Here is a 27,500-nt window from a genome sequence, read left to right as displayed (position 1 = left end):
CTCTTTATAATTATTAAATGTAGATGCTAAATTACTCATATGTTGATTTGCATTATTAAAGAGTTTCTGAAGTTTAATTTCAAACAGTTTATTTTATTGTCAAGATCTGAGCTGAACTATCTGCTGCTGCTTTCAGTAGTATGGCAATAAATGTCATGTAAAATGTCATTCAAACTCACATTATTAGCATTTAACACTGAATAAAGCACATGAGGTGTACCTGAGGTGATCATTGTCAGTATTTAGTTGTTCAGTTGCAAGAAATTGAAACCGTTTCTGATCTTTCAATTTGAGATGTTGGTTAGAACAAAAATATTATTTTCATCACATGCAGTTGCTTTTATTTAGAACACAATTTAAACCAGTATTTAGGCTCAATGGTCAGGCAAACTTCTTTTGATGTCGTCAATCTGTGTTTTGAACCAGGGGTGCAATACCTACTTCAACCACTGGGTGTCAAACTTAAATACCACACCTTTAAGTTCTTTTCTAGGACTTGAGTTCATATGTCTGAAATTAAAGTACTATCAAGAAGCATGGGAAACTTATAAAATGACAAAAAAGAAATGGAAAGTGATTGGATCTTTAGGCCCAATCCCAATTCTACCCCTTAGCCCTTCCCCTTCCCCCTCGTTTTGCTCGTTCATGTGGAGGGGTAGGGGTGTCCCCTACTCTTTAGCTTGAAGGCGTAGGGCTAAGGGGAAGGGGTGAATAACCCTTTCAACAAAGATTTTTCAGGACCATATTCAAATCCAAGGGGTAAGAAAATTTCCCAGAATACACCAGTCACAACAGCAGGATTGCAGCACCCGGAAGTAAGGAGATAAACAAAATTACTATTTTAGGTCATTATTACCAATTTTTACAACAAACAAGCACATGTTTTAATATATTCATAACCGCGTTCGTGTTTTACCGTCATGCTTAATAAAATTTAACAAAATTTAAAAAAACGCTAACTATCGCTCTCTATAATCCCTAATAATAACGTATAGCAGTTCCACAACATTCTGACACTCGATGACACTCAGATATCTTCTCAGTAAAGCCTATTAGCTGGGAATGACCTTATTTCAGTGTCCGCTATAATGTTAATGTTGTTTTTGGTGTGTTTATATAAATGAATATGGCCACTGTGTAAATGCGCAGTATAGTTACGATCTTATTGCCACAATAGATTGTTATGATAACATTATATATATGCCTTCAATGATTTCCTGAAGATAAATACCAAAAAATAGCACAACTGGAATAACTACAACAGTCTCGATTGTCTGATCTCATATGAAGCTAGAGAACGCGATGACATCTGATGACCTGTGCAGGTGCTGTAGTGCTGTCCCAATTCGAAGGAGTAAATGTTAAAGCCCTTCCCCTTCACCCTCAGTTTCAAGGGTCAAGGGGAAAGGGAAGGGGTAGGGGTACAAAAATAGAATTGGGGTTGGGCCTTAGTGTTGTTGGGGTGGATGCACTTAAAAATACAAAAATGGAAGAACATTGTGAAGTTACAGAAATTCTACCTCGACTGCAACAAAAGAGAGCCATAAAGACTAAGTTTAGTCAAAAAAAACTGTCAGCTCGCCTCAGCAGCAAGTGCAAAATCTCCGACATGTAGACTAGCAGCATGTTTGTTTTTCCAGTCTGACAAACACATCAAGTCAAAAAATTCAGGCTATATTTCATGTCAAACTCTTCCTTTGGGCTTGCACCAAGTTTCCCCACTCACTGCTAAAAAAACACAGATGTCACGCTTCAAAAACATCAATGAGTCGAAGCGGCAGCTGTACTTGCTCTGACACCCAGACTGAGGGAAAGATGCATCATCAAACACAAGCAAGTGTATTTGAAGCTGATAAAAGATGGCATCCATATTCATGAGGTGGAGGCCAAGGGCTCGCTTCTGTAATGCAGACCGCTTCAGGAGTGTCAAAGAGTCTTATGAGAGATTAAACAGGTACTGTCCTGACTTCATCAGCCTTTAAGCAGAGGGGGTCTCCTATGGGAAAAGTGTATTGGCAGCTGTATACAGTACAGTATGTTGGTCTTTTCTGATCTTTTCATCTAATAACATTATGTACAGCTGAAGTCAGAATTATTAGCCCTCTTATAATTTTATTCATCAATTTCTGTTAAATGGAGAGATTAATTTTTTCAATACATTTATAAAACTTAGTTATAATAATCACTTTCTAATAACTGATTAGTAATCGCAAATATCTTTGCCATGATGATAGTACATAATATTTTACTAGATATTTTTCAAGACACTAATACAGTATAAATACTAGCTTAAAGTGACTTTTAAAGGCTTCACTAGGCTAAATAGGCAAGTTACATTACTTAGACAAAATATTGTAAAACTGGTTTGCAGAGGCGGACGAAAGTGAAGATTCTGGGGGTTGTTGGTGGAGATTACGGATAAGAGTAGAAGACCGGTGGGAGGGGGTGGATCGTTCAAGTCCTTAATAATATCTCTGGGGGGCCTCAAACCTGCATGGGCCCTTAGAATCGTCCCTCCAGAGACTGGTCCTGTCATGTCTTATATGTTGTGCTCGGCTCGAGTTAAAAGCAGGAAGATAAAAGCATGGATATTGAAGAGAGCTATGCAATCTTATTGTCTCATGATGATGAATATTCATTCTAAAAAACGGGTTGGAAATGGAAATTTGACCTTAAACAACACTTTAAGCTTACAGTGGGAGACAGTTCAAAATGAGCAATACTGCTGTATGTGGCGCCGCTGCGGGACTAAAGGATTAAGAAAATGTTTTTAGGTGTAACAGCAGTTTGTGACAGTGCTGCCAGGGGGCACAAAGGGATAGGATGCGAACAAGCAAAAATATACAGTAGCTGTAAATACCCTGCTACTTGTGAATGAAGATGATATAACGAAACAAAGCATTTTGATTCCTTCATAAATCATTAAAAACTTGTTAACAAGCTTTATTATCACTGTAAACTTTTATTATCCTTGTAAATGAAAGGATTCATTTTGGAAATTAAAGAGCCCCTATTATGGGTTTTTAAAAATGACCTTCCATACAGTGTGTAACACAGCTCTAAGCGAGGTGAGATATCTAGCTAAGGCTTAAATCTGCAAAGTGCAGCGTGTTTAAAACTACTGATTTATCTATAAAAGAGTTGATTCATAGTGGTTGAAATAAATCGTCTGGGTAACAAATCTTTAGCCATGTCGGCATGACATCGATTCAGAACTTAAGCCCTGCCCATTTGTTGCACGCACAGACCTGGGAAAATTGAAACCCCTGGCCCCGCCCACAAACACTGTAGAAAGAAAAAGAGGAAGACAAACACTGTTGCAGATCCCGGTTTAATAATGTCTTGAAGACGCTGTGCTCTGAAGTATGAGGGGAAATGAGTGGTATTTTCCCCACCCAAAGATGAGGATCTGAATAGTCAATAGCATTATAGCCCAAGCCTTGTGATGTGTGCCAATAATTTTTCTGATGAGTGCTTCATGGGGCTTTGTCAGAGCTTGACAGGAACTTTACAGTATACATAGATCAGTGTAAGTGTAAGTAACTGAAGTGTGATTAAAACGGTTGCCTCCTTGTATTCTCTAGCTTGCAAATTATGTATCTAATTGTGTTTTATTACTTGTAACTGCTCCACACAGCTTGTAGTGTATCTGGTTAACTCTTTATATTCTCATATCGCGTCTAAAACATGGTGCCTGCCACTTTGTTTATGGATTTAAATGCGTTTGTGAGCTCACGATCCACTGCCGTTCGTCATTGCTATAGCCACCGTCAGCTGTTCCTACATACGTGCAGCGGGCAGGTTTCATTAAAGTTCAGCTTTTGCCACTGTGTGGATTAATACTGAATGTGTGTCATGGTTAAGAATAGAGTAATATGCTGGTGTTTAACTGCATTGCTTTAATGCACCCCTGCATTGGGTTCACACATACTCTCTGCACTCTGACTACTTCGATATTGTTGATAAGGCGTGATGGGCGATTCGCTCTGCCTCGCGCTGAACACAATTGACCAATCGCAATAAACTGGGTCATCGAACCAATCAGTGCAGATAAGCATCACGCCAAGGAGGGGTTTGGGAACAAATGAATCCCTGAACAAAGCATATGGGAGTATATAAAAATAAATGCATATTATAAGACCATGAAAGTGTTTTTTTGACATTGCATGCATATCAGCCTGTTGTTGGAGACCCCCAAAACCAAACATGACCTTTTATAATGCATAATATATAGGAACTCTTTGAAACTAAAGAAATAAAAGACAAGTAAAATGAGAACACAAACATGAATTAATTAATTGATTAATGAATGAATGTTTAAGTGAGAATTATTTGTCCCCCTGTATATTTTTTCCGCATTTTCTGTTTAACAGAAAAAAGATTTTCAACACATTGTAAACATAAAAGTTTTTTCGGCAGACAATTTAAAAAATTAGCTTAAAAATTTAAAATTTTACATACTTTTATTCTAGCCAAAATAAAAAAGAATTCTCTAGTAGAAAACTTATTATAGGAAATACTGTGAAATATTCCTTGCTCTGTTAAACATCATTTGGGAAATATTTTAAAAATAAATAAAACATTTTTACAAGAGCTAATCATTTTGACTTGCACTTTCTACGCATGCCTCAGAAAAAAGTTTTAAACACTGTGTTCCTATCTATGAATGTTAAAAAAAAAAAAAAAAAAAAAAAAAAAGTGCAATGTGTAAATGTGCAAGTCCCCATGTCTGATATTTATAGAAGTGCTCTGGCTGTGCAGGGAAGCAGAGGCAGCTGCTAACAAGGGAACTGAGGACAAGACAGCTGGAGCCAGATGAACACATTGAAAAACACAGCCTTACCCATAGGCCACGCCTGCAATCGTGCACTTCTTAAACTGCATGACGTTGCAGGTCAGGGTGCCCGTCTTGTCTGAGAAGATGTACTTCACCTGATTTCAAGAAAAAAAAAGAGGATTAGACTGCTGTAAATTAAGTAGCTACACCTAATTAAAAGTGAATATTTTAATTCTGAGTGCAATCAAATATTCCATAGATGAATATTCTATAGATCATTTTAAAGGATGTAAACAATAACAATGGTCCTGACATATTTCCCGTTATACACTTTTAATTTGCATAGCTTCCGAGAATCCTAAAATGTCCACATATTGATAACTAATGTTATGACTGATGTTTTAACATCAAGTTATGATTGAATTGCCTCGTTGCAGTTAGGAAATAGTTTAACAACATGCAGAAAATCTTCACGGACCAATGACATCACCACATTGACATGGTCTATATTAGGAAAGAACTAGATTATTACTTTGACTCACATCCAGTAAAGGATGTATTCTTTATTGCCATCCTGGCCATAAACATGCAGATTAAACTACTATTTGATATTAGGCCTTATATGAATGCCTAAGCATAAATAAGTACATCCCATTATAAAAATTAACATTTACCTAAGTGAATATAGGTACTATATTTTTGTGCATTTAAACTAAATGGATTTATTAAATATATTTATTTAGAAAAAAAAAATACATTTAAGTTCAAGCTAAATATTGCTATATATATATATATATATATATATATATATATATATATATATATATATATATATTTATTATTTTTTTTTTTAACAACAAAATTTCAACTATTAATGTTTGTTTCTCTTGATTCCCACTTTTTTACATTTATGCTGAATATTTTTCCTTGACATAAATTTGCACTCATTTTTGGATCTTTATTGTACGTTATTTTGTTAGATTAGCTCCACATTTGATTTTGGTACTGACTACTAACTACTGTATATACAGTTGAAGTAAAAATTATTAGCCCCGTTTATTTTTTCCCCTCAAATTTCTGTTTAACAGAGAGAAGATTTTTTTCAACACATTTATAAACATGATAGTTTTAATAACTCATTTCTAATAACTGATTTATTTTATCTTTGCCATGAAGACAGTACATAATATTTTACTAAATATTTTTCAAGACACTTCTGTACAGCTTAAAGTGACATTTAAACGCTTAACTAGGTTAAGTAGGCAGGTTCAGGTAATTAGGCAAGTTATTGTATAACGATGGTTTGTTCGGTAGACTATCAAAAAAGAAATAATAATTGCTTGAAGGGGCTAATAATTTTGACCTTAATATGGTTCATAAAAAAATGTAAACTGCTTTTTTTTTAGCTAAAATAAAACAAATAAGACTTTCTCCAGAAGAAAAAATATTATCAGACATACTGTGAAAATTTCCATGCTCAGATAAACATCATATAAATATTTAATAAAGGAAAGAAAAAAAAGGAGGGGGGGGGGGGTTATAATTTTGACTTCAACTGTACATAAATATAACATTGTATAGAATCCTATAGAAAATATGAATTAAAAAAATAGATTTGTGAGGGGTGTACTCATGCACGTTACCTCACATATATCCTTGTATACTGTACATCCATGATTAACACAAGAGAAGCTAGTTTGAAAAATGTTGGAAACTGGTAACCATTAACTTCTACACTATTTGCTTTTTTCTACAATGTAAGCCAATGGCTAATGTTTTCCAACATTCTTCAAAATATCTTCTTTTGTGCACTTTTGAATGATTCTGTACACAGAGCATAGTTACATAATAAGTGTATTTACAAACGGAAATGGTAGCTTATTATTTATATTTTTACCTGTCCCAACTCTTCATTTAGGTTTGACGTCCGGGCCATAGCAGGTGTGTTGGTGGCTTCATACAGCATGTCAGTATCCTAAAACACAGTGCATCACACCATATGTACCTATTTTTGCTGAAATCATTGCTGCAATCAACAACGAGAATTGTGTCTGATTCAGCATAGCGTGAACTTGGCTGATATAAAATGAGAACGACAAAATTGTTAGCCAAAGACGTCTGTGGTTGGCATTAAAAGCAGTGTGGTGTACGGTAAAATTTAAGTTTTCTATTTTTGGACTTTCGATTTTGGCATCCTACCGCACAACATGACATGTTTGCTATTGCAACCAGTATGCATGGTTGAACCCGCGTGACATAGGTTGGTAATTCCCCTATAGAAACTGCATTATGCGCAAAAAAATAAAATAAAATAAAAAAAGTATCGGGATCGGATCCGTATTGATCGATACTCTGAATTTTGGTATCAAGATCGGTTTTGTTCCAAAAAAATGGCATTGGAGCATCCTTAGTGACAACAGCTGCAATGAGCGTTAATCCAAGAGCCAATAGGAATGCAGAATATAATGATGCAATCCATGTGACGAAATGTCAAAACAGTTTTTTTCTTTCTGGCTTTATTATTGAGACGCGCTGTGCAAAATTGCAATTACGGGTTGTTTACGTATGCTGCGAGGAATCATTTCAACACTGGATAGTGAAAGTGTCACGAATGGATGACCTCAAACTTAAACTGTGACATGGGAGCCATGTTCAAGCAGTCTGACATGCTACAATCATTTAGTATCATTAAAAAAATATTAATAAAATAAATATAACTAAATAAACAATAATAAAAATATATATTTTAAAAATTAAAAATAAATAATAGCAGTGAGATTCATTCATTTATTCATTTTCTTGTCGGCTTAGTCCCTTTATTAATCCGGGGTCGACACAGCGGAATGAACCACCAACTTATCCGGCAAGTTTTTACGCAGCTGAGGCCCTTCCAGCCGCAACCCAGCTCTGGGAAACATCCACACACACAGTCACACACACTAATACACTACGGACAATTTAGCCTACCCAATTCACCGGTACCACATGTCTTTGGACTGTGGGGGAAACCGGAGGACCCGGAAGAAACCCACGTGAAGGCAGGGAGAACATGCAAACTCCACAAAGAAACGCCAACTGAGCCGAGGCTTGAACCAGCGACCTTCTTGCTGTAAGGCGACAGCACTACCTACTACGCCAATGCCTCGCCATCGCAGTGAGATGCCACCGTTAATTCTTCAACATCATTTTGGTGGGTCCCAGGCTTAAAAGCACTGTCTGTGCGTCACCTCAAATCCAATTCCGGCATCCTCAAATGGGTTATTTTGACAGAACTCCACTCAGGTTGGGGCTTGTGAAGTTTTCTAGGAATGGCCCTGGAGGTTTAGGCAGTCTGAATTTAATAGACAGCCAATTCATCACACACACACACACACACACACTCACCCAGTTGATGAAGAAAGCCTGGACAAACTTGATGACCTCCAAAGTCACCAGAAGACTGATGGGGATCAGGTTGTTGAAGAGGATGATGAAGGTGAGGAAGTTGAGGCCAAAATTAGCCGCTCCGCCATCTGGAAAAAGAAGAGTGAGGGGAGGAAGAGGAGAGTAAGCTGACACACAGTTTTCTGAGCTTTGCAAAGGCATGATGGGATGAGCAGGATTTGGGAGGGTTGATGGTAGGACCAAACAAAATAAAAGAAAGATGCCACAAGCTCATTTGGTCGAATCTGCAACGTTTCCACAATGCTCCACTAGCGTTGTGCGAGCATTGTGCAAACATTATTCTACAACTCTTTCATCCAATCTCTTCTAACCTATACCTTTAGATTCAGAAAGTCAGTTAGTTTGTAGCTAAACTAAGTTTTGGAATTCATAGCAGCAGCCTTGGCAGTACGGACAAGATTCAAAAGCACACATTATCCCACAATGCACCGGAGGGTGGGTGATCATGATTTCCAGTCTTAACCAAACATCAAACTCAACAAAGAGAGCAGCACAGAGAAAAAAAAGAAATGTGTAATCGATAAAAGCAAGACCACAGACACAAGACAGCGCACACTTAGGGTTAAAGTCAACATGAAACAATACTTGCAACCCATTTTACTTTGTGAAACGATCCCAAAAGTGAATACTGAGAATTTTAGGAGGGGAACTTATTCTTGCATGAACTGTTAGCGACCTGAAAGAAATGTGACTATTTTGAGTCTTGAAATGTTTGGGTTGTCAGAACAATTTTTATTTTAAAGTTTAGAATTTTATACATTCAAAAAGTCGGCAACAATTAAAAAAGCTGATATAAAGCGTGTAACTTTGAGCACACCGGCTCCGCATCAGAGTGTTAATCGCAGTAAGTTGCTCTTTTTAAACTTTTTAAAAAAGGCGGAAATTGTCAACAATGTGATTTCACATACAAAACGTCAACTTTTATGCATCCACATACAGCAAAAAGGTTTAAAATTTAAGGCACTATTTTGTGCAAGACACCTAACATTATCTAAATGTTGTAGTGCCTATGGCTTATGTTAGGTCGGTAAGAAGAGTAGGCTTTTAAAAATTCGTATTTCTAAACATCGGTGCGCTATGCAACGTCATAATCCTAAAAGTCCGGTTGCGCAGCATTTTTTCGTTTTGAGACATTCTGTCTCCACTCTACAGTATATAGAGATTGAAGTTAAGTGTTCACGTTGTGGAGGAGATCTTAATAAGTTACAATGTGAAGCCTTTTGGATTTTCGTTACACTCTTTGTATCAGCCTTTATTTGAATATTGTGGCATTTTTGGAGTTTAGAATTTTATATATTCAAAAAGGCGGCAGATCAATGCTTATTAAGTTAAAAAGGCTAATATAGAGCGTGTAACGCTACGAGCACACCAGCTCTTCATCAGACAGTGTTCATCACAGTATGTTGCTGTTTTTAATTTTAAAGGTGGAAATTGTCAATGTGATTTCACATACAAAACGTCAACTTTTACACATCCCCATACAGCAATCTAAATGTTTTGGTGCGTATGGCTTATGTTATGTCGGTAAGAAGAAAATAAAAATTAGTTTTTCTAAACATCAACATCATGATCCTAGAAGTCTGGTTGTGCAGCTTTTTTTTTAGTTATGAGACATTCTGTCTCCACTCTACAAAATATAGGGATTGAAGTTGTTATGTGTTCATGTCACAACGTGAAGCCTTTTGGATTTCCGTTACACTCTTTGTATCAGCCTTTATTTGAATATTGTGGCATTTTTGGAGTTTTGGTGTTGCCGCCTTTTTGAATATATATTTTGCACTTCTTGTTGTTTGGCTGAGCACTCATTTAAAGTGATGTGCATGCTTTTGTACATTTTTTAATTTTTAGGTTTAGAATTTTATATATTCAAAAAGGAAGCAGATCAAAGCTTATTAAATTAAAAAGCCTGATATAAAGCGTGTAACGTTTCGAGCACACCAGCTCTTTATAAGACTCTTTATAAGGCTCTTTATAATTTTTTATTTTAAAGGTGGAAATTGTCAACAATGTGATTTCACATACAGCAAAAATTAAAAAATTCAAAGCACTATTATGTGCAAGACAGCTAACGTAATCTAAATGTTTTGGCGAGTATGGCTTACGTTATGTCGATAAAAAGAGTAGGTCTTTAAAAATTCGTTTTTCTAAACATCGATGCGCTATTCAACGTCATGATCCTAGAGGTCTGGTTGTGCAGCATTTTTTAGTTATGAGACATTCTGCCTCTACAAAATATAGGGATTGAAGTTGTTACGTGTTCACGTCTATGGGGAGATCTTAATAAATTGCTGTTACAACGTGAAGCCTTTTGGATTTCCGTTACACTCTTTGTATCAGCCTTTATTTGAATATTGTGGCATTTTTGGAGTTTTGGTGTTGCCGCCTTTTTGAATATATATATATATATATATATATATATATATATATATATATATATATATATATATATATATATTGCACTTTTTGTTGTTTGGCGGAGCACTCATTTAAAGTGATGTGCATGCTTTTGTGCAGCTTTTATTTTTTTTAAGTTTAGAATTTTGAAAAATAAAATACAACTAAAAAATAATAAGCAGCACAACTGCGTTGAAAATCGATAATATGAAATTTACTGAAAACAGAGCACAAAATCAGCATAAGAAAATGATTTTTAAACAATTATGCGCAACAGAAGACACTGAAGGAATGATAAAAAGAATTTGCTGTGCTTCACAGGAATAAATGCATGTTAAAATTTTATTCAAATAAAAAAAAACATTATTTAAAATTACAATATTTCACATTATTAAAGTATTTTTGATCAAATATATTTGAGCATACGACATTCTAAATAGACAAATACAATTTTTAAGCTAAAGGCTACCCATAACTATTGACAAAAATCAAAGCACGAGTGATGATGCATTTAAAGAAAGCAAATGGGTTCAATATTGATTTCATATTGACTTTAAGCATGAATAAAAAGCTTTACCTGGGGTCCGCAGAATGCAAATAATGCTCTTTCTGAGCGGTTAACAAAGGGAGTGCGTTCCCATACAGAGTCATTGAACTAAAGAGGCTGGGCAAACATACAACTGCTATTGGAACCGGCTCACAGAGAGAGGAAGAGGATTTAGCTAGTGGTGGGAAGGAAGACAGTCAGTTGGATGTTTCAATGTAAAGGAGGAAGACTCGGTCTAAAGCACCTTCCATTATTTGGAGCCAAACAGAGAGCGAGGTCACATTTAGAGAAGTCAATAATAATTGTCGCTAATACAGTATTTGTTCGCATCTGAAACTCACAGTATGGAGAGGAAGAACTTAAATGTTCAACAGTCTCTAGGATGTAAATGGCTTTCCCTTTATACAAATCAGTTTTGCAGGAACACATGCAAGGAAATTTCCCAATCTAGTTCAAGTGAACTCAACATAGACCATTTCTGATGGTCCAAAATTGACATTCTAGAAACTCCCAAGTAATATGACCTTGCTGACAAATAAGAATAACCTTTGCAATGCTTGCAAACAACTTGCTGCAGTAGTCATAAATTACCTTTGTTAGCACGCACACATCACAAAAGACATAGTGAGCTAAACCAAAGCTAGACCAAGGGGAGCTTTTGTTGTTTTAAAGGGAAAATAACTTGCTTTTTTCCCCAAACTATGATTTTTGAACTGTCAAAAACAGCCTAGGTTAAGCCATAATCACTTGCATTACATTGAGAAAAATCCTCAGTTGTTTTCCTGCAAAACTCATATTTTTTCTCTACATAGTGTACACTACAGTATTTACCATACCACTGATTCAAAAACAGTGAAAATTCATGAAATATACAGATTTCGTTTCAAGAAATCAAAATAACTGATGAAAATTGACAAATTTCTCATACTTGAATGGTTAAAAAAAAAAAAAAATAGGCGGACATACTGTAAGTTTATCAACAAAATTCAGTTGCCAGAGTTGGTTGAGTTATGCAAAATAATAATAATGAATTAATTAAGTTTTAAAATAACTTCACAGATAATTTCACAAAAAACTTTTGATGTATAAAGATGCTCGTAATAAACCAGAACATCAAACGTTTTAACATTTTTGAAATGGCCACATTTCTTTTAAAGGTAAAACGTAATTGTATTTTTTTAATTAACAAATTGTGTATTTAGGTGGTTTAACCCTTATATACTATTGAGATGTTTTCATCCGCTCTGGAGTGATTTGAGTCTTAACTTTGTCTGTGTTTCAGCTAGCAGTACGATTTTTGGTGGCAAATCTTATTTTGACATATTTTGGGAAAATGCTTTGAATCAAAAAATATATATATAATTAAAATTAAATTCACTCTGTGTATATGCCAAATGTATAACCCTTTTGTTATGTTCAGGATGAAAACATCAGATATATCTTTTTTTCAAAATAGTTTACATAAATCAGTTCATCAACCTGCAGTCCTGATCAAAACTAAATTGCTTAAAAAATACAGGATTTTAAATCTTTAATTGCCAAATTCCTAAATGATGTCACTGATTTGGTGGGAAAAAAACACATAGTAACGTATTTTCAATATAGAAAGTAATTGTGGACTAGATTTTTTTTTTTACCTTTTATCAAAGTCTGACATGTGTAACAACATTTCCCTTGATGCATTGTTTTTAATTCATTTTCTTCTCCAGAATTTACTGTTGGTGGTTGTTTTCTTTCCATTAACTTTCATTATAACCACATTTTTTGATTACAAAACTATAACACCATATATTTATGCATTTTTTTATTGTTGGTGGTTTTGCCTGTTGGGAAGAGTGTAATGTAATGGGAGTGTAAGAGTGTAATGGGAAATGTGTAATTTTTAATGTTGTTCATCATTTGGCACCATCAACCCTTTAGATAAGGCCTATGCAAAAAAAAAAAAAAAAAGAAAAGCTTAGCTTCTAGATTTTATATGGAGTATAACAGCAAATTAATGTGTGTGTTTGTGAGGCATGTCGCACACCAGATGCACCGCTCAGCGCTGCGCCACAACATGCACATGACAGTTGGAAGTATCGCACACCAGACGCACACATTTGCATTATATTTAAAATGAAACTATTCAGATGGCACTGGCACGGCAGAAATATGAACAGTGTTCTGAGTCAACTTGTGGTGTGTACCCTGATAGAAACCTGTGTTTAGAATTCTGAAATGCTTGGAGCTGCATGCGGTGATGCAGTACATCGCAGAGAGGTCGCTTCTGGTGTGCGACCTCCTTGAGTGTGTGAGAGTGACCTTTACGCACTTACATTGATGTGTCTGAGAAAATCAAAATATGCATCTCATCCCTCAGAACTACATGGAGTAAACAAAAACAAAGACTGTGTATTAATGCTCCTCCATAAACCGCCACCTAATCATGGTGGAGGGGTTTGAGTGCCTGAGTGATCCTAAGAGCTATATTGTCGGAGGCTAATGCCCCTGGTGGGGTCTCCCAAGGCAAACAGGTCTTAGGTGACAGGTCAGACTGCGGTTCAAAAACCCAGTGGTTCAAAAACACCTGGAGCCAGGCGCTGCTCCTCCACATCGAGAGAAGTCAGCTGAGGTGGCTCAGGCATCTGTTGCGAATGCCTCCTGGACGCCTACCTAGGGAAGTGTTCCAGGCATGTTCAACCGGGAGGAAGTCTCGGGGAAGAACCAGGACACGCTGGAGGGACAATGTCTCTCGGCTGGCCTGGGAGAGCCTCGGGATTCCCTTGGAGGAGCTGGAGGAAGTGTCTGGGGAAAGGGAAGTCTGGGGTTCTCTCCTAAGACTGCTGCCCCCGTGACCCAGCCCCGGATAAGCGGCAGAAAATAAATGAATGAACGTATTTATGCACCATCAAATGTGGTTATATTAATAATAATAATATTAATAATAATTCCTTACATTTATATAGCGCTTTTCTGGGCACTCAAAGCGCTTTACACAATGGGGGGAATCTCCTCATCCACCACCAGTGTGCAGCATCCACCTGGATGACGCGACGGCAGCCATTTTGCGCCACACCACACACCAGCTGATTGGTGGAGAGGAGACAGTGATGAAGCCAATTGGAATATGGGGATGGTTAGGAGGCCATGATGGACAGACGCCAGTGGGCAGATTTGGCCAGGATGCCGGGGTGAACCCCTTACTCTTTTTCGAAGGACATCCTGGGATTTTTAACGACCACAGAGAGTCGGGACATTGGTTTAACGTCTCATCCGAAAGACGGCGCTCACAAATGGAAGTCAATAATGGAATAATGGATATCAATGGGGCTACCAACAGTAAATTAAGAAGAAAACATGAAAATCTAAAAATGCATCAAAGCCAATGTTGTTACTTATCGTTTATGTGTCCAAGACTGTGATAAAAAGTTAAAACAACCCAGTCCACAATTACTTTTATATTGAAAAAACGACATTTTGTGTGTTTTTTTCACCGCTTTCCAACAGGGAAAGCCACCAACAATCAAAAATGCATGAATATATGGTGTTATGGTTTTACAATCACGCAAAAAAATAAATAAAAATTTCAAATATTTACCTGATGCATTTTTACAGCAGTTTTCATCCCTAGCATAACAAAAGGGGAGTAAATTTGGGGTAACACGGGTTAAAAGAGCTAAATGTGTATTTTCTTTTACTTAAAACCTCACGTTTTTAAAATGGCTCCTTTTTTAAAAAGGAAATTGAATTTTATTTAAATAAACACATTGTGTATTTGGATGGTTTAAAAAAGCTAAACATTTTCTTTTCTTTTACTTAAACCTTTCTGCATCTTTCCTGATCAAAACAGATGTGAATGCACACAACTGTCTGTGGGGTTAACCGTAAAAAAAACCACACCAAGTCAGCACTGACTCATTTCTCAGAAAGGTTACAGTACAGGAGTCCATCTGTAAAGGCTAACCTTCAGCAGTGCACATGCTCAGAAGCAGCAGTAGCGGCGCATCTCTCTGAACTGCTGCAGCTCCAGTGACATCAGTGCAGCAAGGAGTCGCGCTGCATGCGGGGTCAGCACTTCTCAAGACACCCGTCAGCATTAATGCTAAACCTGCTACCTGTTATTTCATGGTCAGGAGTTCAACATGGCTGACTGTTGTTGCAGGTGGCGTGAATGCATAACAAATGACTGCGGCTCAAGCACTCCGAAAGCCCATCTGCATAGAGGCACGTGCAGCCATTCGGGACACAAGCCAGAGTGAAATATCAAAGGGGTTCAAAGTCGAATCAATTATTCATGATGAAGAATCACTCATCTGCTCGAAGTGTACAAGGCTTAGATTGATGAGTGGAGGGTGTGTATTTGTAACGCGATCAGGAAAACTTTTCAGCAGTGTTTTTAAGGCTAGGGATGAATGCCCAGTAGAACTAAACCAAATAAATCCCATTGTGGTCAAGAGTTGCTGGATAGATGACCCAGTTAGCTCACAGATGTTAAAGCTACACCATCTGGCCGCATTACAGTCAAACTGTGGATAAATAAACTACCATTCAAATAAATGATAATCAAACACTACTGTTCAAAAATCTGGAAACACTAATGTTTGCTTATTTGGAGCAAACAATAAAGAACAGTAATACTGTTAATAATTAATTGGTTTAATTAATAATAATAAGTATTATTATTATTATTATTATTAATATACTTATTTTAAAAATAATCTTATCTTAAAAAATGCAAAACAATGCTCTTGCTTCCAGCCTTTCAATTTAAATTACTGATATTCTGTACAGAGTGCAAATTATACATTGACGATCGGGGGGTGAGGGGGTCTACTTTTTTGGTAGTAGTTTGGTAATATATGCTTCAGTGAATCAAATTTATGAATGTATTTATTTTACAAATCTTATTTATTACTTAAATGTATATATTTCTTGTTTATTGATGGATATTTAGCATCATGTGTCTACATTTTTTTTTAAGCTGAACGCTGATATAAACACCTATTTTACAAGCATGTTTGGTGAATACTTAAGATGTCTATCGGTGCTCTAGAGCTGCTAGTTTCAGACTGCTGAATCATATTTTTCCTAGCTAAGATATAAATCAGAGTCAGATAGCAGTTTCTTATTATCAAAGGCCTGACCCTCACATACATCTTGTTTTGATGTCCTTCAAGGGGGAAATCAACCGATAATTAGGGGGTCAGCGTGAGAGATGCCCAGGACAGTAGACGGCATCATTATTGGCCCAGTACTGCCTTGTCACTAAAGTTTTATTTGCCTGCGACTATTTGTCAATTATGTGCAAATGCAGTCGTAGAATCGAGAAACAGTTTGTGCTTTTAAGCCTTTAAATGCCGCCATCTCTGTGATGTCACAAACATCATACTGCATTTCAGATTGTCTTATCTGATTGGATGTTGTGAGCCTTTTATTTTTTTCCATAAACTGTACATAATCAGTGAAGAGACAGCAACAAGCTCAAAAATCAAATTATGAGGTTAAAAGAAAATGTCTTGAAGCAGACATTTGACGTGGGTACAACACAGCTCAAACAATGGAGGGATGTTTTGCAGTTTGCTGTCAGTTTGGCAAGTCAGCTACCTTTTGTTTAATAATTTAGAACTGCAATAAAATACCTACACATTCTCCATACTGCTTCTTATTGTTTGCTAAACAATTTGAATTTTGCTCATTTTACATTCATTAACATTTTTAAAATATTTAAAGTTTCGATTTTTGACACATTATTTAAAATATGTGGCTAAGAAACGGCTATAAACTGTTTTTTTTTTTTTTTTTTTTGGTGGGGCAAGTAAAAATCTGAACCACTGGCCCGATCAGGCCAGCAGAAAAATTCCTTAGCATTGAACCCTGCTATATACACTGTATACAGTTGAAGTCAGAATTAGCCTCCCTTTCAAATTTTTTTTCTTTTTCAAATATTTCCCAAAATATGTTTAACAGAGCAAAGAAATTTTCACTATGTCTGATAATATTTTTTTCTTCTGGAGAAAGTCTTATTTATTATTATTATTATTATTATTATTATTATTATTATTATTATTATTATTATTATTTATTACTCATTTAGTTTATTCTGGCTAGAATAAAAGCAGTGTTTAATTTTTCTTAAATCATTTTAAGGTCAATATTATCAGCCCATTTAAGCTATATATTTTTTCGATAGTCTAGAGAACATCGATATACAATAACTTGCTTAATTACCCTAACTTGCCTAGTTAACATAATTAACCTAGTTAAGCCTTTAAATGTCACTTTAGGCTATATAGAAGTGTCTCGAAAAAAATCCAGTAAAATATTATTTACCGTCATCACGGCAAAGATAAAATAAACCAGAAATTATATTAGAAATGAGTTATTAAAACTATTATGTTTAGAAATGTGATGAAAAAAACTCTGTTAAACAGAAATTGGGAAAAAAAATAAACAGGGGGGCTAATGATTCTAGGCTTATATACAATAACTTTAACTGTTAAAAGCAATTAGTTACTATTTAATTAGTTAAAGTTATTTGTAACAAATACAGTTATGGTAACTAATAACCTTCCCTTTTTCAACTTTGATTGTAATATTATAATGTGCACTTTTGTTATGAAACAATAATTAATGCAAAAATCGCTGTACAAATAAACTTGAATTGATTAGTGTAGTTATCAAGGCATTCTAAACCTCCAATCAAATCAGTAACGAAACAGCATTCAAGTATTCTCGGTTCATAAAGTAATACACACACAGAAATAACATGCAAACGACAAATCAATGCCACCTCTCTCTTTTACAGCTCCACCAGGAAGGCAAACAACAAACCAAGAAGGCCGAGTCTCCCTCCTTTAGAATAATCAATTTCATGATGAAAACACCTGATTTATGGCCTCACCGTTCTCTCGCATGGTGCCTGACGGCATTATTTCCTTTCCAAAGGTCTGAGCTTTATAATTACATCATGTGGTGCATCTCAGCATTTGACGACACTTTCGATGAACTTGCAGAGTAACGCCAAGAAGAGAAGCGGTGTAGGCTATAAAGCAAGCTGCGATCGATCCGGACACAAAAACAGCCCCTCCTATTTAAATCAAGAGTAAATGATGCTGGTGACGCGGTAATCAATCCGCAAGTGGCTCCTGCCGCAAACGTAATCCATTTCAGCCTCTCGTTTGGTGCACACAATTGTTTGTTTTTCTCTTTTCCCAATTACCTGGAGGCAAACAGCAGATGTGTTCCCATCGCTGCTCATTAAACATTAATAGTATTGTATTTCTTAATATCTTCCGTTTACAATCTAAACATAAAGCTTATTAGCATGGATCTTCTAAACTAGAGCCTGCGGGGCAATGTTAACTCATGGTAACCTTTGATTTGGGCCGCTCTTCCATCTGGGAGGAGAGGATGAATGATGGGGATGGTTTAAAGAAGGGGTGCCCAAACCTTTTTGTATGAAGGGCCAAAAATGAAACTTGTTTGAGGGCTGTGGGCTAAAGGTAAATATTCCAAACTGTATTACATTAAAGTTTCCATGAGTGATTTCCTACTAACATAAAACATTGTAAACAAGAATTTATTAACCCTTATGTGCTGTTGGGGATGTTTTCATCAACTCGAGAGTGATTTTGAGACTTAATTTGGCCATAACTTTTTCTGTGTTTCAGCTAGCAGAATGATTTTCGGTGGCAAATCTTATTTTGACACATATTCAAGAAAATGCTTTGAATTCTTTTTTTAAAAACTAAGAAATACAATGAGCAAATGTACCACTATTTTGTTATGTTCAGGATGAAAATGCCTCAGATTAATTTATTTTATTTTATTATTTTTCATCAACCTCAGTCCTGATCAAAACTACTAAATTCTTTAGAAAATTACAGGATTTTAACTCTTTAATTGCCAAATTGATAAATGATGTCACTAGGTTTGTGGTAAAACACACAAAATGACGTATTTTCTATATAGAAAGTAATTGTGGACTGGATTTTTTCCTTTTATCGAAGTCTTAGGCATGGGAAACAACATTGCCTTTGTTTCTTTCTCCCTAGTTTACTGTTTGTGGCTGTTTTTGCCCCTTTGACTTCCATTATAACCACATTGTTTTGATTACAAAACACCATATAATCATGCAGTTTTGAATGTTATTGGTTTTCCATGTTGGGAAAAGGTAAAATGTGTATTTTTACTGGTGATCGTCAGTTGGCAGCATTAACCCTTTAGATAGGCCTGTGCAAAAAAAAAAAAAAAAAAAAAAGCTTAGCTACTGGATTTTATGTGGAGTATGAAAGCAAATTAAAGTGTGTATGTGTGTCTGTGAGTGTGTCAAAGTGACCTTTACACACTTGGATTGATTTGTCTGAGAAAATCAAAACATGCATCTCAGCTTTCAGAACTACATGGAGTAAATGTGGTTATAATGGAAGTCAATGGGGCCACCAACAGTAAACTAGGAAGAAAAAAAATTCTTCCTAGAAGAAACAATGCATCACAGCCAATGTTGTTACTAATCATTTACATGTCCACAAAATAAAAGTTAAAATAATCTAGTCTACCATTACTTTTATATTGGAAATATGTCATTTGTGTGTTTTTTTTACCAAAGCAGTGACATCATTTGTGAATTTGGCAACTAAAAAGTTAAAATCCTAAAAAAAATTTAAAAACATTTAGTAGTTTCGATCAGGGCTGATGATGATTAACAGATTTATGCAAAAAAAAAAAAAAAAAATGGAGAAAAAATTATTTATCTGATGCATTTTTACAGCTGTTTAATTCAGTGGATGTTTTCATCCCAAACGTAACAAAAGGTTTGTGAATTTGAACAGTACACAAGGGTTAAAGTAAAAACATAAACATTTAATACAATGGATTTCAATGTGGAATACACTAAGCTGCACCTGCCTTTTGCATTGCTCTTTATTCATTGAGTGACAGTATTTACATGATTTTAAAAAAATCAGTCACGTACAAAACAAAACAAATTACAAAACAATCAAGCAAAGGGTTATATTTCATTCAAAATGACGATCTCGGTCAAAGATATTAACAACCTCCCCAACATTCTCCCTTTGGGATGGTGGGCCAAATCAAAGGGTAGAATGGGCCAACTTTGGCCAGTGGGTCATAGTTTGGGCATCTCTGGTTTGGAGATTTCAAATATAATGTAATGTTTTGTAGGTTTTATTGTTAAAAGCTAACTTAAATGAAATGTTTCAATTAAATGCTGCAAATTAATCCGATTAAGCTTAAATGTACATATCGTCATCCGACGGCTATAGAGGACACATTAAAGGTGCAGTATCTAAGTTTGACACTCAGTTGTTGAACTAGGTATTGCATTCCTTGATCAAAACACATGATGTGCATGTTGCCAGATTGAGTGTGCCGAACTCTCGAGCCTAAACGCTGATTTAAATTGTGTTCTTAATAAAGGCGATGTCACATGATAGAAGGAACATTCTTATAATTTTAGGAGTTTATTGTCCTGACCAATAACTGGAATTTATATTTTAGAAACGGCTTCTATTTCTAGCAGCTGAACAACAGAAAAATGACAATAATCACCTCAGCTACAACTCATGTGCTTTAATCAGAGTTAAATGCTAATAATGTGAGTCTGAACACCATTTTACATGACATTTATTGGCATATACTGAAAGCAGCAGCAGATAGTTCACTTCAGATTTTGAAAATGAAATACTGTTTAAAATTGAACTTTAGTACTGTGACGCAAACCAACACATATCAGTGATTCAGCATCTAAATTTAATAAAGTTAAAGGGGTTTAATATGTATTAATTAGATTATAGCCTTACCATTTCATGAGTGAGTGCAGATTCTGTGCTACTGAATGGCTGTATTTAAATTTCTGTCATATTTTGTCTGGTGCAAACAGCCAAATTGCTTATCACTGCAGATCTAGTCACATCGCGTGTTGTTAGGACACAGGGTTATATTGTAACCTGCTCACCTATTGTTTACATTTGTGATATTTTTATAATTTACTAATTAATAACCCCATGTGGAACTCTGAATCTGCGTCTCATTTCGGAGTCTGCTACTGTCCACCGGAGGTCGTATTTCGTATTTATGCATGCTTTGAGAGCCTTCATGACTGAATGAATGAAATATGCTGTTTTTTTTTTTTTTCAAAAAGGCAACCGAGGGCTAAAATATAATTGGCTAAAGTGGCAATGGGCGGGTTAAAATAACCAAAACAAAGACAGCCGTTCGGACACGTAACTCACATATTCAATGTAGAATATCTGACTTCAGCATTGTTTTTCAGATAAACAAAAATGTTCACTTAGCATGTTTCTTAAAAGTCTGCAGACATATTATGGTATTTTAATGCTTTAGAAGAGTCAAAAACTTACAGCACCTTTAAAGCATTTTTTATTGCAAAAAGTTACAATTTAAAATTTTATACTGTATTAATTAATATTATTATTTTTTTTAATTTTATGAAATAAATTAGGAAATTACCCATAATGTAAAATAGCTTGGTATATTTACCTTCGGCCCAAGATTCTCAATGATATTTGCTTTTTGGCACTTTATACAAAACAGTTTGGGCACCCCTGCTCTACAGCTTTCTGCCTGGTCTGAAATAAAAAAAACACGGCAGAACAAAGAGGTGGGCAACAGAAAAAAAATGGGAGGCATTTAGAAAATGTCACGGTTTGACCTACAGGGTCTTCAGTTTCAAACTCTTCCTCTGACAGGGCCTGTGGATAAACTCGCTCCTTTCCATGTGTGTGTGCGTTTCTCTGCTGTCGCACTTCATTTGTTTAAAGAGCGCTGGTGCGGCTGAAACTGGAGCTTCCGAAGTGTTTAACGTGTCACCAAAATAAGGAAGGGAAGGCACGTTTTTTTGTTTGTTTCTTTTTTTTTTTTTGACATCAGGCATTAAGAGGGTCTACAGAGTGTAGAGCTGGAGGGGAAAAAACCTATCATTGGACTCCTGGTGTGTTTGCGGTCCTCTGCAATTACCCTCGCAAAGTAGGGCAACCGTATAAGTGGCTTCGGTAGCTTAGCAAAAGCTGAGCTTCAGTTAGGGGTTAGTAAGGAGGGGGTCATTCACAGATGGCCAAGGGTTTTAAATGGTTGTTACCTGGAGCTGTTAAGAAAAATGACAACAACAAAGAAACAAAAAAACACAAACCAAACAGAATGTTAGAAAGGAAGCTGAGAACAAAACGAACGAAAAAACAAAAAGTACAGCAGCGTTTGTGATATTCAACCATTTATACATTTGTGTGTCTATTGGTGGTTAAACGGATCCTAAAACTCACGGTTCGGATCACATTTCGGTTTTTGGAGCCACGGATCGATTTTTCAATTATAAAAAAAGTGGTGTTGGGGTGAATATAATTAGCTCTCCTGTCCGACTGATGGGCTCATGGGCCGGTCGTCCTGAGTCCAAATCTCAGCTTTCCCAAGCCCTCACTACTCCCCACCCCCTGTCTTTGACCATCTTTAATTCACATCTAACTACTATCTCATATTATAATAATATATATATTTTTAAAAGTACTAAATACATTTAATTTTATTCAAAATATAATAATACAAATAAAATAAATATAAATTAAATAATTTAATATTAAAAGTAAAATTAAATAAAATATAAAGTCAAACACGATAAAGCAAAATAAGATAAAATAAAATGCTTTCCAAATTATTACAAGAAAGCTGGTTTTATCATGAAAAACTATGGAACCTACACTTTTAAGAAACATTAAAGTCTATAAATATAAATGTAAAAAAAAAAACTCAATTTTTAATCATAAATATACCAATGACCACAACATTTTCTTTATCTTTGTTATTGAAAGTAGTCAAACAAATACAATAAAAATTTACTAATTACAATTTTAAATACAAATATAAATATTATACAAAAGCATTTAAGTAAAAAAAATCATTAGTAAATAAATTATTGATTGATTTTATTTTGTTAAAATACTCTGATTAACCTAAATAGGGTTGGGTCGATAGACAATGCCATTGTCCATCGCCGATGGCCGATAGACATCACGATGCCGGGCCGGCATCGCAATCCTTTACCCCGCCCCTGTCACAGCAGCAACCCGCTCGCGAAAAACACGTTCAGGCCCTGTTTACACTAATACGTTTTAGTTTTAAAATGGCATTTTAGAAACGATACACGTCCACACTGGCGTTTCATCTAGCATTTCTAATAAGATCTCCTTCAACACTATACCTCACGCAACCACACAAACACACTGTCATGCATGCAGCAGCGTATGTGCTCATCTGAGCTCCAGCAGTCATTGGGTGCTTGGAGCACAAAACCCCAGAGGGCAGTGCACGTCAGGCAGTTTATCAAGGATGTACCGCTGGATCGCATTTCACTATAGTTGTCAAATGTGATATTTAATTAATCTTGTCTCTACCTAACAACTCTTCTGTCTTTTGAAGCTATCGGGTGACGTGTCACAGCGTCATTGCACTGCTTCAATCTTTCGATTTCACACTTGTACAGGATTTTTGTACGCTTGTACTTGTCAGTTGTGCACCTTTTTACCAATCAATTTGTGGACACCATTATAACAACATAGATCACTCTGCTTATTCATGCCTACAGAAAAAGTGATTGACAGGTGGTAGTTTGTGTGTAACTTATTTTTGTTTATTTATGATTTGGTTATGGGTAAAACAAAAACCATGCGGGTCAGGTAATTGAAACAGTAGGCTACAAATAATTAATTCATTATTAATTAATGAATTATTCATAAATAACTAATTTACCGCCACATATGACGACGATGCCATAGTCCATCGCGATGTTTAACATTAGACATCGTATGATGCCAAATTAGTCGACATCGCCCAACCCTATTAACAACTGAATTTAAAAAATAATAAAGAATGTTCTAAGACATTGTCACTAAAGAGAACTGAATTTAAGATTTCATGCAGTAATTTATAATACAGTGTGTGTACCCTTTTACAATAAAACATCAGATTACAGAAAGAGTTCACCAAAAACTGAAAATGTACCTCCAGCATTTGAGTTTCTTTTGTGTTGAACACAAAATTTCCAGAACTTTTACTGGAAACCAGTAACCACTGGCATCTATAGTAGAAAAAAAGACTAACCTTTTTCCAACATTCTTCAACATATCTTGTTTTATGTTCTAGGCATGAGACAATAAACGGTTTCAAGGTTTACTACGGTTTAGAAAAGACAAGGTCTTAAAACTGCTACGATTTTCTGTGTCACCGTTCCTATGGTATTTGTAAGGGTTTTTAAAAGATGTTTTTTTTTATGTGATGTAAATAAATCAGTGGTTTTAAAACTAACAAAGAGAGCAGAAATATTTACTTAAATTATTTAGCCTGACATGTTTGCTACTCTAAAATATAATAAGTGTTCAATGGAGAATTTTTTATTTATATTTTTAACCCAGACATTTTAAAATAACTTTTTTTACAGCAGTAATGAAAATGCCATGACACTGTGAAACTGTGATATTTTTATCCAAGGTTATCATACCATCAGAAACTTTCAACCATTCCTATTGTGTTTACCAGAAACTCAAAAAACTCGTTTTGAACAAGTGGAGGGAAAGTAAATAGTTAGAGTACATAAAAATCTGCAAGCCTATTTTAAAAAAAGAAACAGCAGCAAAACCAACTTTCACAGTGATCGTTAAACTTGTGTTCAAAATGTGTAAATAATGAACGTTCCGATCCGTGGGTCGCAATCCGAATGGATCACAGACCAACCGCGATCCGTTTAACCCCTTGTGTCTATGCATATTAGAACTAAAAGAGAAAGGTTCTCCTTTCCCTTTTTATTGACAAATATTCACATATGCAATGCATATTTGTTTACACAGAGGGAGGACGAAAATTACTGACAATAAAATAAAATGAAAGCACACATAGACGCGCAAGCGGTCTAGCATGACAGGAGGAGGAGAGGTCTGGCTCTTACAGTTGAGATCCATGTACCAGGCGTCATTGCCGAACTGGTACTTCCAGATGGTTTGGCCGATGGAGCAAACCAGCGAAATGGCCAAGAGACAGCCGAAAAGAACGAGGATTTGGAAATTGGTGATGCGCTCCACATTAGAAAGCTTCAGAGGAGGCCGTGTGGAGTTCTGGAGCACACAAAACATGACTGTGTTCATAAAATTAAACGAACGCTCCATTTTATTTGCACATAGGCTCATTTTACTACTCACCTAAAAGTTAAACATTTGAGTTTTACCATATTTAAATTCAATTAGCTGATCTCCAGAACTAATGGAGCACTTTTAGCTTAGCTTTACATAAATAATTGAATCAGATAAGACTATTAGCATCTCACTCAAAAAATATATATACAGTTGAAGTCAGAATTATTAGCCCCTCTTTGATTTTTTTTTCTTTTTCCAATATTTCCCAAATTAAACAGAGCAAGGAAATTTTCACAGTATCTTCTGGAGAAAGGTTAATTTGTTTTATTTCAGCTAGAATAAAATCCGTTTTTAATTTTTAAACACCATTTTAAGGTCAATATTATCAGCCCCTTTAAACTATATTGTCTTTCTATTCACTTGTTAAGTGGTGATGTATGTAATACTGTTTCCGGGTCCAAGCCGCCACTCATTTGAGTGGAGAAATCATTCGTTTATGATCACGTTTTATTCCTATCACACATTAAAGTTAATTTTATGTAAAATCATAGTGTACACAACAATCTCTGGGCTTGCTGCATAACAAATGCCAAAAATTTAACAATTTATAAAAAAATCAATCACTTTTTGGCCATCAGATATTAGGCATGGACATATATACTGCAACCGTGATTTTCGAAAGTATTAAATCGCTTTGTAAACGTTTATTATTACCATTTCATGAGTCTCCCCATTCAGTTGAATAGAGCGCTTGGACCCGGAAGCCGCTTCGCGTGACGTCACACTTAACAAGCGGATAGTCTACAAAACAAACAATCTACAATAACTTGCCTAATTACTCTAACCTGTCTAGTTAACCTAATTATCCTAGTTAAGCCTTTAAATGTCATTTTAAGCTGTATAGAGGTGTCTTGAAAATATCAAGTCAAATATTATTTACAATCATCATGGCAAAGATAAAATAAATCAGTTATTAGAGATGAGTTATTAAAACTATTATGTTCAGAAATGTGCTGAAAAAATCTGCTCTTTGTAAAACAGAAAAAGGGGAAAAAATAAACAGGGCGGTTAATAATTCTGACGTCAGCTGTATATAAAAAATAGCTAATTTAAAGCTTGAGCCTTCTGTAGTTATATACTGTACTAAGTTGTTTTCTAGGCTGATATGAATAGGAACTACACTCTCATTCTGGTGTAATAATCAAGCAACTTTGCTGCTGTAGCATGGCTACAGCAGGAGCAATGACATTACATAGTGCTGGGACTATATTCAGGCACTGTTGAAGTTCCTTGATTATTACACTGGAATGAGAGTATCATATCAAATATGTACTTTTAATTTTACATTTGTTTAAATACACAATGTAATATCTACAGAAAAGCCAAGCTTTTTAATAGGAAAATCATCAAAACTCTTTGGTCTGTTGGTCAGTGAGATGCTAATGGTCTAATCTGATTCAATGGTTTATGGTAAGCTAAGCTAAATGTGCTCCAGCCAAACCCAATTATCAGCTGAATGCATTCAAAACTGGTAAAACTCGACTGTTTAACTCTAGGTGACTCGTAAAAATTAGAGTATTTCCAAAAAAAAGGTGGATTTAGGATGTGATTTAGCTGACTGTAGTGGAAAAACTGACCTGCATGAGTTTGGTATCGTGTCCTGTATAAACCACAATGCCGTGCACCCACTGTGTGTTCCTGAGTTGAGCTCCTCGCAGCAGGATCTGATCCGGACCCAGTGGTACGGTGCTAAAGATAAAGAAAATACAACCATTCTTGCGATCCGTTGCAATTTACAGAAGTTGTATAATGAATGTCAAGCAAGCAAAACATGGACAAAGACACAAAAGGACACGCAAGCACAGTATTTACAGTATACAGTGGTCCCTTGCTATAACGCGGTTCACCTTTCGCATTTTCACAGGTTATTTTTGTGAAATTTGACATGCTGTTTTTTTTAACAGCGCATTGTGTTCCGAGTCCTGATTGGCTGTAGTCCATTGTCATCCAATCTCATCCGTGTCTCTTGTACAGTACAGAATGCTATCTACACTGTACACTGCTTCTATCAATAGCAGTGTGAGTTTCAACAAGGATGCAAAAAGGATCATAACTGTCCGCAGCAAGACCATAACAAAGAGGGTCATTCACTGGATGTGCTAGCCTGCTCTTTTTTTTACGTTGTCAGTTTATTGGCTAATTT

The 27,500-nt window shown here is 35.7% G+C and overlaps 1 protein-coding gene across 9 annotated transcripts in view; it reads right to left on the bottom strand.

Moving 5' to 3' along the window:
• atp8a1 (ATPase phospholipid transporting 8A1) overlaps positions 1–27,500 on the bottom strand; it is a 332,891-nt gene that overhangs the window by 198,212 nt on the left and 107,179 nt on the right. For all 9 annotated transcript variants that reach the window (XR_015507850.1, XM_087281952.1, XM_087281950.1 and 6 more), the window contains exons 10-14: positions 26,935–27,046; positions 25,114–25,279; positions 8,162–8,289; positions 6,675–6,752; positions 4,844–4,932 (exon numbers count right to left, since the gene is read on the bottom strand). Coding sequence is in view for 8 of the 9 variants with exons in the window: in XM_087281952.1 (XP_087138078.1) it covers positions 4,844–4,932; positions 6,675–6,752; positions 8,162–8,289; positions 25,114–25,279; positions 26,935–27,046 (573 nt within the window). In the remaining variant the exon portion in view is untranslated. The remainder of the gene's footprint in view (positions 1–4,843; positions 4,933–6,674; positions 6,753–8,161; positions 8,290–25,113; positions 25,280–26,934; positions 27,047–27,500) is intronic.

The sequence above is a fragment of the Danio rerio genome, chromosome 14 (genome assembly GCF_052040795.2).
Source record: "Danio rerio strain M-AB ecotype USA chromosome 14, GRCz13ab, whole genome shotgun sequence".
Lineage (NCBI taxonomy): Eukaryota > Metazoa > Chordata > Actinopteri > Cypriniformes > Danionidae > Danio > Danio rerio.
This window is presented reverse-complemented; position numbering and strand designations above follow the sequence as displayed.